Raw genomic sequence first — 19,866 nt, 5'->3', positions numbered from 1 at the left:
CATGAGCTTGGCCAGCCAAGGCTATTTGATTTGCGCTTACCATAATGACTTGCTATTGAGTCCCTCATCCGGCCATATTGGGTTTGAGACAATTATCTCCACGCCACTCCTATCCGAATTCTTTGTCTTCCTTCGTCTTCTAAATGTAGTGCTTCTCCCTCGAAATAAATGGTCGAGAGATATTTATTATGTCCCTTTTTAAGGTATGTACAGTCTTGTTCTCCCTATCTACGAGAACCTATATTTTGCATCAGCAGTACCCCCGAGTGAGATGGACAAGATGTCTACTCGCAACTACCAACCAGTCCCCAAACGGGACATCGACAGTGACAATGCCGATAGTGATGTGACTCTGACCGGCTGCCCGCGACGTCGCTTTGCACCAGGATTATTCAAGCGAAACCTAGCTGCAATCACAATAACCGGCCTCATTCTGGTCCTGATACTCCTAGTGATGGCAGAGATTGCAGCGATCACGATAGAACCCTTCCGAGAAGTTCTCATTCTCAGAGCGTCACCGACAGGCACGAATGATCTCAAAGGTCAAAGACAATGCCTACCAACCGCTCCACGTACAACTCTCTCATGTGGAAATTCGACGACAGATGCTGAAGAAAAAGGCTGCACTTATGATCCCTTATCTGCATGCTGGCTCCACAAAGAATGTCCACGAGATTACTCCGACGTATTCGCCACTTTTAACGATGGCAAGCCTTTTGTCTATTACTATGATGAGGCGGCTACTCATCGAATGAAGGACTATACCGAAGTGGGGCACAATGCAAACGGATACTACTGGACATCAGTACGTGAGCACCTTGTGCACTGTCTGTATCTTCTGAGACGAGGCCATGATGTGCACATGCGTGGGGATCGGCTCGATAGCATGCTATCAGATATAGACCATGTGGATCACTGTACGAATTTTTTGGCAAATTGGTTGCGACGACCGGATCCTTCACTGGAACATCTCGGTACTCAAGGGAAAACTGATTGTTTTATGTCCTGTAGTTGAGAGACTTGTTGAAGATGATCAAAGCCCTAGAGATTGGAATGGCGGAACATGGAATGTATTTTTTTGGACCGAATGATTTAAATGTTTTTTTCATTTTGATTAATTGACGAGTTGCACTCGATATTTGCACATTGCTGGTGTGCTTTCTTTTATCAGAGCCTTTTTTCAAGTTTGCTCTCCACTTTCACTGCCAGTGCTTCTCAACTGAGTTCTAAGGCCTATCAGTATGTAACCCGGGGCCTTGCCCAGGTGTCTGCCAAGTATTTTGGCTTAGCTGACTGTAAACTTGAGTGAAAATTTCTCGGTTTTGTCACGAAGCCAGGCACTGCTTCAATTTCTAACTAATCAAAGCAATGGTTTAGGTAGACCGTTTTTCAAGCCAGTGTAGCGTTTCAACTCCAAATAAAAGCAAAGTCGAAAGCTTAGATGATTTCCTTGGTGCTTTCATTCTGCTGCCGATCAGTTAAGACCGACTTGGGGAGGTATATGCGATGACTTGGGGTCGTGAGGGGTAAACGGGGCAAGCCAAGACACCGGCACTTGAATAAACACCGCCGATTCGATCTTCTGCGCAGCAATTTAACTAGTCTTATCACGTGGAATATCATAGAATGAAAATGCAGTAGGCAAAAAAAATTCCCGTCCGCTGATCGCGAATATTTTGTCTTTGCAATTCACTTCACCATGCTCAGATACCTGGCACTGGAAGTCACGGCATTTTTGGCCTTAACCCGCGTGGCCGACGCTAGTTATGCATTTTACGTCGGTAATAACCTCACCGCAGATGGAAGTGTTATGGTCGGTGGTACTGGAGAAGAAGTATCAAGCCATTGGCTACAACTCTTCCCGGCTCGCGATCATGCACCCAACTCAACAATTACCGTCGGTGTCACCAAGGAAGCTAGCTTCCCGGGCGAGCTGATCAAGATCCCTCAAGCCAATCACACATTCCGCTATCTGAGCATGGAATATTCAGACTATGAGGGATTCCCAGCTCCATTGACCAATGGCGGTCTTAATGAAAAGGGCGTTGCAGTTCGTGACGTTTGGGCGGATAATCGGGAGGAGCTTCTCAAAATGACGCCAAATCCTCAGCACGGGCTGCAATACAGTGATCTCGCACGTATTGTTATGGAGAGAGCTATCACGGCACGCCATGGAGTGGAGATCATCGGGGAGCTGATAGCGAAGCACGGGGAGTCTACCTACGGTGGTAACTCTCATCTTATTGCTGATCATAACGAGGGTTGGATTGTATGGGAGATGGCCGGAGGAAAGGGCCTCTGGGCAGCTCAACGCCTAGGACCGAACGATGTCAAGGTCTTATACCCAGGTTATATCGAAGAATTCCCGGTCGATTTCCAGAAGAGCGCGGATTATATGGGATCCGAAAATATCGTGAAGTTTGCGGTCGAGCGTGGATGGTGGAACTCAACTTCTGGAAAACCATTCAATATTTTCGACGTTTATGGGCCCCAAGATCCTCGATATAAGGCACGCGATGGTGGTTATAAGTTCATGTCGCAAGCTGCCTTGGAAGATGCTACCCGTCAGATGGCTCCCGTCACAGAGAAAGATCTCATGGAGCGAGTTAGAGATCACCGGATTGCAGATGATGAGGCCGGGTATGGCCAGGTTGTCAGTCTGCTCCCCAACGTGGATCGAGATTTGCTTCGAATCTGGATCGCACCCACCGGCTCCGTCGCCGCGCCTTTCATTCCATGGTGGCTCGGAGTCGATTCGATTCCCGCTGAATTCGGAGAACACCGATACCTGACAACAGGTGCTTCAAGCAGCTTCCTCAACCCGGACTATCAGCTCCAGGAAGCCTCAATCTTTGCCGGACGGGTCTTCAAACGGGTGCTGTATTATATGTGCTCATCGCCAACCGTGTATCTCCCAATCGTGACCGAGATGCTGAACAAATTTGAATCGGAATCTCGCTCCCAGGTCGAACAGTGGGTAGAGCGGTCCGCCCAGCTTTTAATCAAAGCAGGACAGAGGAAGAATGCGGGGTCGCTGTTGACATATTACTCTCATTCTCGGGCGACGCAGGCTCTGGATATCGGCCACCGGCTGAACGATGCCCTTGACGGCTATATTAAGCTGACTGGTCAGTGGCGTAGTCCAGTGGGCAGTGAGATCAATGATAGTAACGAGGAAGAGAAACGGTTAACTGCTTAGTTGGGTATGATCCTGACCAGCCGAAATACCTACAAACGCCAGTTCGTTGAGAGATTATGGATGCACCGGTATATTGAACAGCACATCTAGACTTAGAAATGAATACCCAGATAGCCAATAGAATACCCTCTCGCGAGGTTATCATTATACGGGCATCCTGATCACTATAAAGCTCAAAAAAAACCATGAGGCGGAAATCAATAGGAGCGACTTAAGACCAAAACCTTCCAAGGTTGAAAGCTGCATGCGCTTTCAATTCCCTCGCAAATGTATGCCAGTTGCCTCCAACTCACTGTTGTCTGCTTGCACTACCAGAAACCAAGCATGCAGCCTGGTATTAAATTTGCCAATGAGACACCTGGAATCCCTGAAGTGCTCTCCACCGATGCCAGCATGCCAGCATGACAACTTACAACTTCTTATCATGGCCTGTTCCAATTTAGCGCGATTTTTGCGCCAGGAGAACTTCAAATGAACTTCCTACGCCGGGTTTCCCCTTCGCAACTTGGATTCGTCAGTGGATACCCAACAAATATTGGTTGTGCAAAGCATTGTCTGAATAGCACCGGTGAGGGGTGGTACTACAAGTGACTATTAACTAACAAGTTGCGTATGTACAACTACCATAATTGAACATCTGACCACGAGAATATCTCCTGGGTGTAGCTACAATTGTTCGTATTTCAAGCCGATCCCGTGCCTCGGAGCGTGCTCAATAGTGAATCTCGAATCTCAAATTTTCGTTTACGTCGTGGCTCCACCGCTCCATCAGATCTGCGGATCCGCGGATCAGCAGATCGAAAGCTCCAAAGAACCACAACCCTTGGAACTTGAAAAACCAATTTAAAAACCCGGCCATCTCCTCTCCAGACATAAACCATCTCTCCCAATCATTCGCAACCCTCCAAAATGCCACCCAAACACATCGCAATAGTCACGAGCAGTACTCGCCGCCCACGCCTCAACCCCACCATCACGCAGTACATCTATGACGTCCTCATGCAAGACCCAACGATCCCAACAAACCACCAGCCAACAAACACAGAAACAATTCCAGGCTCAGGAAACTTGAACGATCCATCCAGCTCTGCAGCACATACAGCAGGAACAGACACAATAGACACAGACCCAAAACATATCACATTCACAATCCTAGACCTATCAAAGCAAAGCCTCCCCCCTCTACGACGAATCCGTCATCCCCGCAAGTCTCCCCGCAGAAAACCCAACGCCGCACTACAGCAAAAAGCACACGCGCGACTGGTCCGCAACCGTGAAGCAATACGACGCTTTTATCTTCGTCACGCCACAGTATAACTGGAGTATACCAGCCAGTCTGAAGAACGCACTTGACTACCTATTCCATGAGTGGAAGGGTAAACCCGCGGGCATTGTTTCGTACGGATCGCGTGGTGGCGGGAAAGCGGCGGATCATTTGCGTGGAATTCTGACGGGGCTGAGGATGAATGTTGTTGGGACGGCGCCTGGATTGCCGGTGAGATTTACGGGGTTGCCGGTTGGTTTGCTTTCGGAGGAGGAGGAGCGGGTTGATGTTGATGAGAGGGATTTGGAGGGGTGGAGGAAGGCGGGTGTTGAGGGGATGATGAGGAATCTTGTTATGGAGATTGTTTGTGAATTGGATAAGGGGAGGTGATGATCATTCAAGTTCAAGTTCAAGTATTTCATGGAGAACTTTTCATCCCTTGCGTGCGAATTATCATATAAACAGTAATATTATATCAAGTATATGCAGTCATGACCCCATAAAGAAATTATATAAGTACTTTTGTCCATCAAAACAAGGACTTTTCAACCGAATCTGCTTCGCCCTTCACTCATCCGCCAAAATATCATCTCTAGTAATTCCACTCCTCTCACACATGGCCCTAAAAATGCCATCCTCGCGGTCCCACAGATTAACCGGGTGATCCATCTCAGCAATCTGGCCCCGATCCATCACGCAAATGCGATCATAATGGATAATCGTCCTCAATCGATGCGCAATACAAAGCAGCGTCCTTCCATGGAATCCCTGCGCCATAGTCCTTTGAATCTTCTGGTCCGTCTCAAAGTCGACGGAGGAAGTCGCTTCGTCGCAGACGATGATTCGCGCGTCGCGGACTAGAGCCCGGGCGAGCGCCATTAATTGGCGCTGGCCCAGGGAGAAGTTGAGACCTTCTTCGTCGACGGGGGACTCGAGGGTTAGCCGGTTGCGCGGTTTGGAGTCCGTTGTGATGGGGGTTGTGGTTCCTGTTCCGGGCTCGCTGGGGAGAGCTTCGGCGTCTTCGGTTTCGTCGGCGATTAGGTAGGCTTTTCGGAGGGCGGACCATAGTTCTAGATCGGAGTGTTCGTTGAAGGGGTCTAGATTCGTCCGGATCGTGCCGCGGAATAGAGCCGGGTCTTGTGGGATGATGGCTAGTCTGGAGCGGAGGTCATGAAGACCGACGGTCGCGATATTGATATCGTCGATGTGGATCGTGCCGCCGGATAACTCAGTTAATCTGAACAAAGCAGACATGATACTCGATTTTCCAGCACCGGTTCGTCCGACGATACCGATGCGCTCGCCGCCACGGATGTCCATGGAAAGGCCCTGAAGGACAAGCGGCAAACCGTCTCGATAGCGCATTTTCGCGTCGTCGAAGACTATCCGGCCCTTTTCGGGCCAGCTGGATGATACCTCTGCCAGGTGGAGGGGGGGGCTTCTTCTTCCAGCTCGGTTCCGTAGTAGTGCACGCGCTCGGTGGCGTTCATGTTATTCTCAACTTCAGCGAGCTGGCGAACGGTGAATTGAAGCATTTGTGCGATGGCGAGGATGTATGACAACACCAGGCCGGAGATGCTGGGAGAGACGTTGAATCTGGATGTGACGACCAAAACACCAATGACGAATACTAGAGCTGTAGCCACGGCGTCCAAGCGGACACTCAGCCAGCGCTGGTTCGAGAAGGTGAGGAAATAAGCGCCGTTCATTGTGTCGATGGAGCTGCGGATGCTGGTGCGGAACTGGCTTTCGACGCCATAGGCGCGGATACAGGCTGTTCCCGTGATGGCTTCGCTGAAGCGGGCGTAGACCATTGATCGGAGGACGGCCTCGTGGCGCTTCATCTCGCGGGCCGAGGCTCGGTAGTAGTTCGAGGCGAGGAGGAAGAGGATGAAGAGGGGGACGAGAGCGATGACGAAGTAGTAGAAGAAGACGATGATAAGGACCATGACGGATATAATCATCGTCATTGTTAGGGCGTAGATTCTCATCGCATCAGACAGTTCATTATCCATGACCTGAATGTCCTTGGAGAAACGATTGGTGATTCGACCGAGGGGAGTGGTGTCGAAGAAGGACATCGGGGCGCGCAGAACACGGGTCATGGCTCGCTGCAGCATTGTCCGGCTTGCATTTGTTCCGCAGGTTGTCATATAAGTCGAGAATACAAACATGCAAACGACCACACTGGCACCAAGTCCGGCGTAAATTCCAATATACTGACCCATCGAGAGACTGGGGTATTTATCCGAGGTCCAGTAAGAAAGCCACAGACTCGTCCAGATGTTGGCAACATTTGCAAGAGCCAGTAGGAAGAAAACTGCCAGAGCATTGAAGTAGCTGCCAGAGGCACGGACGTAGGCTTTCCAAACGCTCCATCCGACCGATGCGGTGGCCTTTTCTTCCTGCTGCATCAAAGCAGCAGCAGGCTTGGCAGATGCCTTCTTTGGGCCTGCTTCGAGCTCTTTGGTCTTCTCGATCTCTTCGCCCACCGCCTCTTCCGCGTCTTCTTCCTCTTCCTTCGAGTCTTCTTGGCGCGATGTAGACATGAGACGTTGGAACAGCGCATTATCACGCATGAGATTGTCAAAGGTATCAACCGCATCAATACGACCTTCGTCCATGACAACGATACGATCGCATCGATTCAGAACATGCAGCTGGTGAGTAGCGAGAATTCTGCAGCGATCTTTCAGGAGACCGCAGATGGCTTTATCCATGATATGGCGGCCAACGTGAGCATCAACTGCGGATAAAGGATCATCCATCAAAACCAGCTCGGCATTGAAGTAGATAGCACGCGCGATGTTGAGGCGCTGTTTTTGGCCTCCGGAGACTGTAATGCCTCGCTCGCCGATTTCCGTTTGATCGCCGTTGGGAAGGATCTCGAAATCGGGTGACAGGGCACATGCGTCGATGACCTGGTTATACCAAGCTTCGTCATACTCTTTTCCAAAGAGGACATTGTTTCGGACAGAGGTGTTTTGAATCCAGGCATATTGAGGGCAGAATGAACGTGTTGTGCTCATTCTTACTGTGCCCTCCGTGACACGCATGTCACCCGCCAGGGCGGACAGCAACGAACTCTTACCACAGCCGACTGTTCCAATGACAGCAATCAGTTCGTTTCGTCCCACTTCGAGGGTCATGTTCTTAAGCTTGAAAGGTTCCGAAGGCGTGGAGCTCTCCGTCTTCTCCTCCTTGAGAAGTGCCACGGCTTTAGCATCAGGAGACTTCTTGGAATTGCCCGCATCTTCACCTTCTTCGGAAGGCAGACGTTCCCAAGTGAACGAAGCTTGATTGATTTCAATAGCGCGGTCCATCTGCTCATCCTTTTCGATATCTTCCTTCTGTTCCTCTGCAAGAAGGAACTCTTGGATCCGGTTCAGAGCAGTCCAGGCATCGGTAACCTGGCCGATGACTAGAGGCAACATATTCAGCGGCATACGGAGCGAGTTGAATAGCGCAAGCGAGGAGAAAATCTCAGCGGCCTCCAGATTATGGTTGGTGAGGGCGTAGGTGATGAAAGCCAACATGGAAGCGAAAATGGGGATCGACATGGAGACGCAGAGAATGCCATTGCGCACAGCAAGCAGCGTCTGAATGGAACGAATCTCCCTCTTGCGAATATCCTTGAGTCGGTTGAGGAAGCTGCTCTCCCAGCCGAAATACTTGACAAATCGCACGGCCTGGAGAATTTCTTGCGTGAGGGACACCCGTTGGTCAGTGATTTTATTGATGTTTCGGCGACGTTTCACGAGAAAGCGCACAGCGTATGTGAGTAAAGGGACGCCAAGGACGAGCAGAGCGTAACCAGACAGGCAACTGTAGCCGATATTCACCAGCAAGAGAACCAGCGTGACGATGATGGAGATCGGAGCCGTCCAAATCATATGGAACATGCCACAGGCCAGATTGATGCGGTCAACGTCAATACTCATCAATGCGACGATACGGCCATTATGCCACCCTCGTCCATCACCCGCCACCGTTGAAGCGAGATTCTGATTCTGACCCTCCGGCTGACCCTTCTCATCGCCCTTCTCATCACCCTTCTTCTCCCCCTTCATCAGGGCCTCCTTAGCCGACTCCAAAGCCTTCACTTCCTCCTCCGTCGCCTTCCCACCCGCCTTCGCCCGACCAGACAACTTCATCGCCTTATTAAAGATCTGCGAAATAAGCACCGCCCGAATCTGTCCACCAACCATCTGACCCCGGTACAGAAACTGGTTCGTGCACAGACTCTGCAGTCCCTGCATGAGTGTAATACCAACGACAAACCCCATCCCGCGCCCGATATGCGGCGCCGGCAACCCGCTCTTCTCGGCAATATACGCATCCGTCGCAAAGGCAATCAAGTAGCGCGTCAAATACGGCGCAAAAACCAGCAACAGTGAGCTGAATAACTGACAAACAGCACCGAGCAGGAATTCAAAGCGGAATGTATCGTACAACGCCATGACAAGCGCGCGCTTGCTTCCGCTCGCAGTGCGATGCTCCAGCGCGACGTCTAGTCGCTCGGCGAGCACATCGACTGTTCGCTCCGGATTAACTGTCCACACATCCTGTAGCTCGAGCGGGCGCAGATATCCCACCTAATACAAATTAGCAAGCACTTCAAAAAGAGCGGCGGGAGAATGGTGGGTGGAAATAGCCGGGAAATTGCCATACGTACCCGCATCAAGGGGGACATCCACTGGAAAGAGACGATGCTAAAGAATGACGCCCCATATTCTTTCGACGCGGTCCGCTCGTTAGGGACAGGTGGTGGTGTCTGCCATCGCAATGGGTTCAGCCTCCGGTACCATTTCCGCCTGGGCGTGGGTGGCTGCAAGGCGTTATCGGGGGCCTTGGCTTCGTCGTCCCCGGATGCCGATCTGTCGCTGGGCGCGGCCTGCAATTTTTCGATATCCGCCACCACTACCTGCGGCAGTGGTTCGGGCGGTGCAGACATGGGGAGGCACCTATAGGTGAATGGGTAGGGGAGGGTCGGGAGGTAGATAGAATGGGGCAGCGGGTAGAAAGGTCGAGCGAAAAAAGAAAAGAACGAAGCTTGTTTGAGAATGCGAGAAGGTTGGAAATCTCGGAGATAAAGTGATTGGGGGTGTATTAGCTCCGGACTTAGCGATTCACAATTCTTGAATGGTGGAGCCGAGGGACGACTGAAAGCGGAATCTTTGGGGGGTGCAAAGTACTGTAGAAACAGAAACGGTGCCTTGATATAACCAGTAATACACCGAGTGACTCATGTCGGAGTTCGCTGAATTCGCCAAATGGGATTAAGCTCGATAAGGTGTGCGCTGCGAGTGAGGCGCCTCTCTCCTGTTCGTCCGTACGGAGCTGGATTCCAGGATTGACTCCGCTCTCCCCCATCGGATGACTGGCATTGTATTATCCACTTATGCTTGAATGGTGGAGGAGGATCCGTAATCCGGACGGAAATGTACTTGACAGGCCCTGTTCTTATTCGCATTCGCATTCGTGTAGGGGAGAGATCCAATCAAATGCCATCAAAGACTGCGATGCGGTCGGAGATCGGGATTGGGAGACCCCGTGATGCCGACACTAGAGCCAGTTGGGAATAGTGAGGCAGTCAGTAGATTTGATTAATAATAGGGAATAGCGAACTCCGATGTGCCCTAAGACGAGGTAGAGTGAGAGAGATAGATGCCGAGTGGACAGAGGAGTGGGGGTTGGGGCAGTACTACTAGTTACCATTACTACTCGTAGATTCTGAGTCTACTACTACTAATATTAATCAAGTGACAGATCTACGCGGGACCCTCCAATATACTCCGTACAGTAGTAGTAGTAGTACACAATCACATAACTTGAATGGTTTATCCACTGGCAGGTTGGCACATAAGTGCAAGACACTGCCCTCCGCTGTTTGTACGCAGCTAAAGTACAAATCTCCAGTCTCTAGTTAGGGTAATCGATGTTGGATACATTGTATCTCCGTTCCTTCGTCAGATCGTGGGATGCTCTCATCCGGGTCAAAAATGATAATAAGATAAAAAGGGAAAAAAAAACAAGGAAAGCAAACTATCTATGCTGATGGGAATCGTCGCACGCATCTAATCAGATCGCGCTAACCGTCTAGAGTTCAACGCCGATCTGGATCTTCTTCGCCGGGAGGGGGATCATTTAGTGCTTAATCGCGCCCTTCAGGGTGGGCAGCTCGGTCACAGCCTCGTGGATGATCTTCAGCGCTTGCTGGATCTCTTCCTCAGTGATGACCAGTGGAGGGGCGAGACGGATGATGTTCTGGTGAGTGGGCTTGGCCTATAGGAGAAAGGAAGTTAGCATGTGCCTTGGTATATCAGCATCCCCATACTCAGTCAGACTTACCAGCAAACCCTTGGTCTTCATCAACATGCACAGATCCCAAGCCGAGTGACCATTCGTCTTTGACTCATCGATGACGATAGCATTCAGCAGACCCTTTCCGCGCACAGTCTCAATAAGGGGACTCTTCAGGTCCAGCAAGCCCTGTCGGAAAATGTGACCAAGCTTCTCAGCCCGCTCAACCATGTGCTCCTCCTGCACCACTTCGAGGGCACGGATAGCAACGGCACAACCCAGGGGGGTTACCACCATAGGTTGAGCCGTGGGTACCGGGCTCGATAGTGAGCATGACATCCTTGCGACCCAGCACACATGAGACGGGGTACATACCACCCGAGATAGCCTTGCCCAGAAGGACGAGGTCGGGCTTGATTCCACTCCACTCGTGGCAGAGCAGCTTGCCAGTACGGGCAATACCGGTCTGGATCTCATCACAGATCAACAGGACATTGTGCTTGTCGCAGAGGGCGCGAGCTTCCTGGAGGTAGCTCGGGTCGGGGACGACGATACCAGCCTCACCTTGGATAGGTTCAACCAGGAAGGCGGCGAGGTTGGGCCCGGCGGCCTCGAAGGCCTCGCGCAAAGCAGCCTTGTCATTGTATGCAATGGGCTTCTCGGTGCCGGGGATGGTGCAGCCGATACCGGGCAGATAAGGGCCGTAGTGCTCCCGCGACTCGGGGTCGGAGGAGAGAGAGATAGCGGCGAACTGCGGGGGAACACTCGTTAGTTTCAATCTTCCGAAGCCTTCAAATTCTTTTAATTATTGGCTGAGAGAAGAGCTTACTGTTCGACCGTGGAAGTTGTTCTCAGCACTCAAAACGATAGCCTTGTTCTCGGGGATACCCTTGACCTTATACCCCCACTTGCGGGCGATCTTGATGCCGGTCTCGACCGCCTCGGCTCCAGTGTTCATGGGCAGGACCATGTCAAAGCCGAAGTAGCGAGTGACGAACTCGGCAAAGCGAGGGAAGACATCATTGTAGAAGGCGCGGGAGCTCAGAGTGAGGCGTGACGCTTGATCCACTAGAGCCTTGACCAGCTCGGGGTGGCAATGGCCTTGATTGACAGCGGAGTAGGCGGAGAGGAAGTCAAGATAGTGACGTCCCTTGGGGTCCCACACGGAGGTACCTTGAGCACGGGAGAAAACAATGGGTAGTGGGTGGTAGTTGTGAGCAGCAAAGTCATTTTCCGCTTGAATGGCCTCGGTCGTAGAGGCAGAGTGGTAGGCGAAAACGCCGTTGCTGTTGCCGTTGGTGGACATGGTGAAGGTGGAGAAGAAAGGAGAGATGGAGATGGGATGCGGGGGTGGAGAAGAGTATGAATACACTCTAGAGTAGAAACAGAAGGTGGAAGCAGGGTAATGACAAAGAAATTTAGAAAATTAGAGAATTCTCTATTTTCTGTGAACTGTAAAATGTAAATTAAAAGAAGAGAAAAGAGAAGTTCTCTTGAAATAAAAGTTCTTCTCTTATACTGAGCCAACCCAGCTCCGCCTTCTCCTAAGTGCAGGTCGTCGCGAGACTTTGACACCCTCCACATCCACAATTCCCTAAGTGCAGGATTACACGAGTCAACCTCGTTTTTTCCCTTTTGGCCCTCCCCCCCCAACCCAGCTATCCTCCAATAAGCGTGTTGGTTTTCCCGGCCCGGTCTTTCTTTGCATTTCTCTTTGCTCATTTTATTTGCCCTTTTCTTGGTTGTTGCGTGACGGTCCCAGTGTCTCCACGCCGCAAACCGAGTCCACCACAGTCATGATCCTCTAGCCACTATCCACTCACGGAATTCCTATTACGGAGTATATCGACGGGTCTCCTTCGCTTGGCTCATTCCCTCGCGATCGGTCACAGGATGCCCCCCGCCAATACCCCTGCGCGTCGCGTCGCGCCCGCCGATGTCTCAACCTCGGCCACCAACATCCTCCTCTTTCTGATCGCCTTTCGCATTCTCAATGCCTTTACCCTTCGCACCTTCTTCCAGCCAGATGAATTCTTTCAATCGCTGGAACCCGCATGGCAGATTGCCTTTGGCAAGGAGCAGGGCGCCTGGATAACCTGGGTAAGTGGACCGCGTGTCGTCTCCGCATCCCGACAATGGCGACCCTGTACGACGAGAGAACAGAACACTAATTGCGTCCTTTTTCTTCTTTCCCGCAGGAATGGCGATACCAACTACGCTCCTCGTTACACCCGCTTCTATTTGCTGCGGTCTATAAGGCCTCCGATTTCCTGGCCACCTCCCTTCACCTCTCCGCCGCCACGAGCGCGGAACTCCTCGTCGCCAGCCCCAAGGTCGCACAGGCCATTGTGGCAGCCATCGGCGATTTTTACACTTGGAAACTAGCGACTCGCATCTATGGGAGGGATTCGCGCGGATCGTGGACAACAGTACGTCGTTCTTGCGCCATGGCCAGCTGGCCGCATCGAAGATCTTTGCGGGGAAAAAAACAAACTCGAGAAAACAAGATTGGCTAATGGGATCGCAGTTACTTGTTACGCTCCTCAACCCTTGGCAATGGTTCTGCTCGACAAGAACCTTGTCAAATTGCCTGGAAACTACAATCACTATTGTCGCGCTGGACCTCTGGCCGTGGCAGTGGTCAGCAGGAGGATCTCCGGCCGGGGATAGCCGCAAGAATGAGAGGGGCACGGCCGAGGATCGAGCGCTTCTGTCAAGGTATGACTTGGGAATATGATTCACGCTGCATATTGTGGAATCAGCCACTGACGCGCTATTTCAGCCTCCGCCAATGTTTACTTTTGTCGGCCCTCGCTTGTATTCTGCGACCGACCAATGTTTTGATCTGGGCGACCTTGGCCAGCATCGCTTGGTTCCGAAATTCCTGGGACAAACGCATCATACTTATTCGCGAAGTCTTGATTTGCGGGTATGGGATTCCTCTTCCACTTCGTGGGTTGATATGCCCGTCTTGCGGCAGCCAAGGCGCTCTCCGTCATAATATGTAGCATCAACTGACGTCAACTTCATCTATCTAGATCGGCCATTCTCGCTGTCTCCGCCATCGCGGACCGTCTCTTCTATGGGTTATGGACTTTCCCACCACTCCGATTTCTGTACTTCAACATCGCGCAATCACTGGCTGTCTTCTACGGCCGAAATGATTGGCACTACTACTTGTCGCAGGGCCTGCCCCTTCTTCTGACGACGGCACTGGTCCCTGCCCTCGTCGGTCTTTACCAAACATTGACCAACCGAAGCTTCTCCGCCAGCGATAGGCTGCAGACAATGACCCGGATTCAGTTAGCAACGATCTGCCTGGTGATGCCATTCGTCCTGTCTTTGATCTCGCACAAGGAAGTACGCTTCATCTACCCGCTACTTCCAGCACTCCACATCCTCGCAGCGCAGCCACTAGTTCGGTTCTTCGCCCCGGCCATCTACTACAGGTCCTCGGCGGCATACACCCCACAAAGACTGCTCCTCATCTTCTTGGTCCTTGTCAATGCGGTGATAGCATTTTATACGAGCGTCTGGCACGCTTCAGGGGTCCTCAACATCATGACTTACCTCCGACAACAGCACGAAGCCCACGTAACAGACACATCCTTCTTCTCCGGCCCAACAAACAAAGGAATAACTGCAGGCTTCTTAATGCCATGCCACAGCACCCCTTGGCGATCCCACCTAGTCTACCCAACAATCGACGCCTGGGCCCTATCCTGCGAACCCCCAATCGACTTCAGCGAGTCCGAAAAAGCCGTCTACCGCGACGAAGCAGACCAATTCTACGACGACCCAGCTCAATTCTTACAAGATAACATGGCCGGTGGTCTCCGCCATCTCCCCACAAGACCAAGCTACACCACCACGCCCGCCGACCCCTCCCTCACCGGCTCCAAACACCAACACCAATGGCCAGACTACCTAATATTCTTCCAACAACTCGAGCCAACCCTCCAACCTCTCCTCCGCATGTCCTTCTACCGCGAATGCTGGCGCACGCACAACACAGCCTGGCACGACGACTGGCGCCGCACCGGCGACGTCATCGCCTGGTGCCTCGACACAACCGAACAAGACACCTGGCGCGAAAAACAACGACAAACCGAACTCGCCCGCAAACGCTGGGCCACCGCAACAAGCGCCATAACCAACACTCACGAATTCCACATCGACCGCATGCTCGAAGCGCTAAAGAATTCAGAAGCCCAGTCGCAAAATAGCGGGTGGGCCCGTTTCATCCCCAGCCGCTCGACGTTCTCGCTCTCAGCGCCCTGGTCCTCCAACCAGCCCAGCATGCGCGAGAAGTTTGCGGCGTGGCGGCGTGGTGTTGCGGCTTATTTTGGACCCCGGCCGTCGAGGATTTGGAGGTTGGGACGCTCGACGCCGAATGTTCGGGATTGGATTCCGGATCCGAGGTGCTTTTTGTCTTGGAGGTGGTGGGTTCTTGGGGAGTCGTTGGAACTTACTAGAGAGAGGGAGTTGTATTCTTGATTTTAAATTTTGGATATTTTGTGGCTTGTATACGTGCTCGGATTACTGTTGAGATTTTGGGTCTTGAAGATGATGTCTATAGATCTGTTTTTGAGTTCTATACCCTGTTTCGTGTATGTTGTGATATATTGTATTGATGTATAGTTAGATGGATGGGGTTTGAGCTTATCCAGAGTTTCTTGTCAATTAGTCACACAAATTATCTACGAGCAATACCTCCATATTTCCCAGCTCTTTCAATGCTTCAACTTGAAGTTCCGAGTCTACTAATAAGGTTCCAAGGTTCAAATCGCGACAATGCAGTACTATCTAGTTTAATATTGAAAGAAATATTGAAATCAACTTTGCAGCCATTCAATTTTCCTATCATTGGTGTGAAATTCCTGATACCGACCTACCTAGATAGGTATCCATCACATACTGAATAGCGCCCAGTACCTGCTAAGAGCTAGAGGACTCGGAGACTCTACGTTTTCTGAGACTCAAAAGCAAAATAGTCAAGATATAACAAATCCCAACAAGCCCAGCAACGACAGCATACGCAATAACCGCCCCAACAGGCGCAATCGGAAGCCCAATACCCGCCAATCGAAAGCCCAGACCAGCATTGATGATTCCCAGAACTATAAGACACCGACCAACCCACCGATGCAAGTAAGCAAATGCACTCTTCCCCCCAGTCCTTTGAAAATACCTATGTTGAATGAATCCCATGGCAGGTTGGAAAAGGACAAGACTCGGAACAGTCACCATCCCAATAATCGGATGATACATACGTATAAAACCAAGACTCCTCGCCATCGAAATCCCAATTCCAAACCCCGCGATCGCCAACGCAAGCGTGAACAGCTGAAAACAAGCGTGGAAATAGACGATTTTCGAACTTGGGACGATACGAAGCATCAGCGCGAATGAGGGGAAGAATATTACGAATACTAGTATCATGATTATCGCGTGGGCTTTTCTGCGACTTTCGACTGAGCCGGTGTTGACGGTTGAAATTGATGATGAACTTGAACCCGTCATGTAGTTTGAACTCGCGAATGGATTATCGGATGCGCCGCCCGTGGCCTTTTTCAGGTTTATTGCTGCAATCCCTTCCAGGTCATGGATTGTGATGGCTGTTGCTAGATTGTTCGTGTTGAGTGGGGATCCATATTTCACTGCCCAGACCCATGGACTTGACGAGCTGGTTAGATCTTCACTTCCGCCGGCCCAGGTGATGCAGCTATCGCAGCGGATATTTGCTGTCATAATCCCGTTCCTTATACCGCTGTCGTTCAGGACTGATAATTCGGCCTTGGGGTTGTGCAGTGGCATGACGTGCTCTACGCCCAGTCTTGGGGAGACGGTGATATTATTGCCGGAGCTGGATGCGTACACGATGAAAAGATTTGCTCCTTGCATTTGAGCGCCCTGGCCAAATGCAAACCATTGAAGTTGGGTGGTAGACTTTAATTGAAAGAATATCGGCCCGGTGCCCGTGGATGCGGTGGCTTCGGGTATGTTCACACTGTAGGTGACTCCGTTTTGCCCGGGAGGCACGAATGTTTGTATTTGGGAACGACTGAGAGTGGGTGTAAGGAGCCAGAAATAAAGACGAAGATATCCCTTTGCCATTTCGGAATATGGGCCGGTTAAATCCGATTCTGCTTCAAGTTCAAGTTGTGAAGAGCAAGCCCTGGAGATTTAAGTGAAGCAGTAGCTCGCTCGCTTTGATATACCGACTCAGAGTCGGTAAATAGTTAGTACTATGCATGACACTAACTATATCCCTCCAAATCATTTTATTATTATACCTAGATGGGTATCACGTATCAACTGCCCAAAATAATGCCGCACGTAGTCTGTGACTTGAGAGCTGTGAGGTTGTCGAATCACTTGACTGCTGGCGTCATGACTTGCTCTGCAGTACCTAAAGATAGCAGTTCGAGAACACGGCCGTAATGAATCTTCAAGAAGCATTGTACGGTTTGGCCAAAGTACTCGTTGGAGACCACACAATAAGCCGCTGCGCCTCACCAATCACTTTGGCTATTTGGAACAGCTGCGGTCCAGAGGGGTCTTCGTGCCAAACTCGTATTGAAGATGGCGGCGCGTATTCCTAATTCGGCCAAAGGGGGTGAATGAATTGATGTTAGTCAGCCCCCGCAAACTAAAACGATAGGACATCGTCACATGGTTTAACTATCTCCAAAAAGTTATCAAGGTAATCGGCCGATCTGGGTCTAGTTTTGTGGCGTTCAGTCCAAGGCAAGTTCCATCTTCCTGTGGCTAATCCAATCTGACGAAGAACCGCATTCTCTGTTTTAGGAAATGAACTACCCAAACTCTGGGGTTGGGAGCAGAAGCTTAGCTTCCTCCAAACGTGGCTATGTCAAAGCTTAAACCTTCCAAACATACCCGGTATAGAATTGAGAGGTCTCATTGTAATACAGTACGTACATTGTCCGCGACCACATAAAAGAGACATGGCTCCCGATTTCTCAGAATCCGACTCTGGGATTCTCATTCAGACCGTCTGCCTTTTACATTTCCTCACACAATTCAGTGACAATGATGATACAGGCTTATCTCTGCACATTCGCCCTTTTTTGGCTCCCTCTTGTTGCTGCCCAGTATGGGAGAGGAGGAGATTCTAGCAGTACTACTACGACTGCAACTGAGACTACAACTACAGCGAGCTCAACAGAAAGTGCCTCCGCTTCAAGTACCGTCTCCGTTGATGTCGGCGAAGATGGCTTTACCTTTAATCCAGACACCATCCACGTCCCGAAAGGAGGCGTCGTCGAGTTCCATTTCTATCCAGGTGGTCACTCAGTTGCCCAAGCCGCATTTAACAAACCATGCCACCCCCTGAGCGATACGAGCTTCTTCAGTGGAGCGATGGAAAATGCCAATGATGGAAAGGTAATTTTCCGAAAATACTTTCTTGTATGCATTACTGACGTTTTAGCCTGTCTGGTCGCTGACCGTCAATGATACAAACCCGATCTGGTTCTACTGCGGCCAAGTTGGACATTGCGCTGCTGGAATGGTCGGTGTGATTAATCCGTCGTAAGTGCATCGCTGGAAACCCCTATTGGACGCTTGGAGTAACTCTGTGCTTCGCCAGTGGCTCGGATACGCTTGATGCATTCAAGTCCGCGGCTTCGAGTGTAAGTGGCCAGAGCGTGCCGGCCACGGCCCAAGGTGGTATTCTCGGTACGCCAAGTGCCAGTGCTGGACAGACGACCGCGACTAGTACTGGAAGTATGACTACCAGCAGCAGCACGTCGACTGCTAGTGGGACAAAGACCAGCAGTGGTGGCTCCAGTGCTAGCGCCACGAATACGGCAGGCAGTTTACACCTTTCGGCTGACCTTAGTGTCTTATTCCTTCTTACTTTAATGGTGGCTGGGTTTATGATTTAGGTCCAGTTCGAGTGGAATTGATGAGCTGTTGGATTTGGCAAATTTTAGCTGTAGGGTTGTAAATAGGACACAAATTGCAGACGGTCCTCGCAGAAAAATCCTTGCAGACGACTGGAAATATGGAGGCTACCTAGGCACTTCAATATTGTCATTTTTTCAGTTTCAAGATGATTTCCTGGCTCTATAGCACCTTCAAGTTTTCATCGTGCACTGCTTGTATGTCTGCAAATAGTATTAAGGATCGATATCGACAATGATGTTCCTCCTCGGTGCAATCTATGAACCACCACTCCCTATGGCCGTAGTGCTACTCAACAAGCTTGACATCGAATTGAAGAATTTATCTATAGCATGTACAAATAGAACACTCTACCAAGCACACCGCACCTCTAAATGAAAAAAAAAAGCAATTGGAATCAATAAAACAGTAGTACCTGCTGAAGCCGTCTGCCTACAATACGCCATGAAATCATTCACTGGATACAAAACAGCAGCGTTCTTCAGCCCCAGTCCGACCCTTTGCCAGCTTACTTCTCCCCCTCGTCGATCGCCCTGTCAAGGTAACCTTATTTGGCAGGTAAGATTGGTAAGAAATTAGGCATCACCATCAAGTTCTCATTCCAATTCTACAGTCGTGAATTTACGAGCGGGTGCGAATGCGAATACGAAAACTTTGAACTTTTGCTTCGTTTGTATTAGCTGGCGTTCTTCTTTACACAGCCATGATTTCTCTTTTCGGGCTGTCTTTCATTTGTTCCTATTTACCCCTTGTCTTTGTTCGTCAGCCCAGGTGGCAGAATGTCCTGGAGGCCTTGTGGGCTGATCTGCCATGGAGAATCCATGGAATAATTTGAGATATTGCTTTTTTTAAGGCCTCTTTTTTTAAGGCCTGGAATTAGGTGAGACTTGTCCAGTGTTTACACAGCCACCTTGCATACAATATAGGAATGATGTAGTGAGATCCGGTGCATTCCAAGGTTTTATTGGGTCCTTTGTGAGCTCGGGGGTGAGGGTACAGCCTTCGAGCCATAGTAGGAATGTCAAATCGCCGGGGCTGTCTCTGACTCGGAGGGGAAGCATACTGGGAGCACTGACAGTCAACTCACTATGTTCCAAACGATGCAACAGCTGTCTCGCTAATATTTATTAACATTAATATAAACAGAAATAATATTGATACAGCTCCTACA

The 19,866-nt window shown here is 50.5% G+C and overlaps 8 protein-coding genes across 8 annotated transcripts; 5 read left to right on the top strand and 3 right to left on the bottom strand.

Moving 5' to 3' along the window:
• Positions 1 to 280: 280 nt before the first annotated feature.
• N7533_013715 (uncharacterized protein) lies at positions 281 to 1,015 on the top strand (the record flags this gene model as incomplete). The annotated part of the gene is made up of 1 exon (XM_057110365.1): positions 281 to 1,015. The coding sequence occupies one exon, from the start codon at positions 281 to 283 to the stop codon at positions 1,013 to 1,015; it is 735 nt and encodes a 244-aa protein (XP_056953067.1).
• Positions 1,016 to 1,699: 684 nt separating this feature from the next.
• N7533_013714 (uncharacterized protein) lies at positions 1,700 to 3,199 on the top strand (the record flags this gene model as incomplete). The annotated part of the gene is made up of 1 exon (XM_057110364.1): positions 1,700 to 3,199. One exon carries the CDS (start codon positions 1,700 to 1,702, stop codon positions 3,197 to 3,199), a length of 1,500 nt encoding a protein of 499 aa, XP_056953066.1.
• A 909-nt stretch (positions 3,200 to 4,108) lies between these two features.
• N7533_013713 (NADPH-dependent FMN reductase) lies at positions 4,109 to 4,853 on the top strand (the record flags this gene model as incomplete). The annotated part of the gene is made up of 2 exons (XM_057110363.1): positions 4,109 to 4,300; positions 4,356 to 4,853. The coding sequence occupies 2 exons, from the start codon at positions 4,109 to 4,111 to the stop codon at positions 4,851 to 4,853; spliced, it is 690 nt and encodes a 229-aa protein (XP_056953065.1).
• Positions 4,854 to 5,030: 177 nt separating this feature from the next.
• N7533_013712 (ATP-binding cassette transporter YOR1) lies at positions 5,031 to 9,417 on the bottom strand (the record flags this gene model as incomplete). Its single annotated transcript, XM_057110362.1, is given in 3 exon segments — positions 5,031 to 5,868; positions 5,880 to 9,058; positions 9,139 to 9,417. The coding sequence occupies 3 exon segments, from the start codon at positions 9,415 to 9,417 to the stop codon at positions 5,031 to 5,033; spliced, it is 4,296 nt and encodes a 1,431-aa protein (XP_056953064.1).
• A 1,193-nt stretch (positions 9,418 to 10,610) lies between these two features.
• Positions 10,611 to 12,072, bottom strand: car2 (ornithine-oxo-acid transaminase; the record flags this gene model as incomplete). The annotated part of the gene is made up of 4 exons (XM_057110361.1): positions 10,611 to 10,748; positions 10,815 to 11,014; positions 11,058 to 11,517; positions 11,596 to 12,072. 4 exons carry the CDS (start codon positions 12,070 to 12,072, stop codon positions 10,611 to 10,613), a joined length of 1,275 nt encoding a protein of 424 aa, XP_056953063.1.
• A 503-nt stretch (positions 12,073 to 12,575) lies between these two features.
• Positions 12,576 to 15,263, top strand: gpi10 (putative glycosylphosphatidylinositol-alpha 1,2 mannosyltransferase; the record flags this gene model as incomplete). Its single annotated transcript, XM_057110360.1, has 5 exons — positions 12,576 to 12,866; positions 12,965 to 13,195; positions 13,294 to 13,484; positions 13,549 to 13,695; positions 13,805 to 15,263. Coding segments are annotated over 5 exons (2,319 nt in total), but the record flags the coding sequence as incomplete, so codon positions are not given.
• A 441-nt stretch (positions 15,264 to 15,704) lies between these two features.
• Positions 15,705 to 16,883, bottom strand: N7533_013709 (cytochrome and DOMON domain-containing protein; the record flags this gene model as incomplete). Its single annotated transcript, XM_057110359.1, has 1 exon — positions 15,705 to 16,883. The coding sequence occupies one exon, from the start codon at positions 16,881 to 16,883 to the stop codon at positions 15,705 to 15,707; it is 1,179 nt and encodes a 392-aa protein (XP_056953061.1).
• A 936-nt stretch (positions 16,884 to 17,819) lies between these two features.
• N7533_013708 (cupredoxin domain-containing protein) lies at positions 17,820 to 18,466 on the top strand (the record flags this gene model as incomplete). Its single annotated transcript, XM_057110358.1, has 3 exons — positions 17,820 to 18,173; positions 18,220 to 18,320; positions 18,379 to 18,466. Coding segments are annotated over 3 exons (543 nt in total), but the record flags the coding sequence as incomplete, so codon positions are not given.
• Between the last annotated feature and the right edge of the window lie 1,400 nt (positions 18,467 to 19,866).

Source organism: Penicillium manginii (assembly GCF_028828005.1).
Source record: "Penicillium manginii strain IBT 31320 chromosome Unknown utg000011l:1.0-1395921.0:1.0-1396616.0, whole genome shotgun sequence".
Classification (NCBI taxonomy): domain Eukaryota; kingdom Fungi; phylum Ascomycota; class Eurotiomycetes; order Eurotiales; family Aspergillaceae; genus Penicillium; species Penicillium manginii.
The sequence above is the reverse complement of the archived record's forward strand: the minus strand, read 5'-3'. Positions and strand labels throughout refer to the sequence as shown.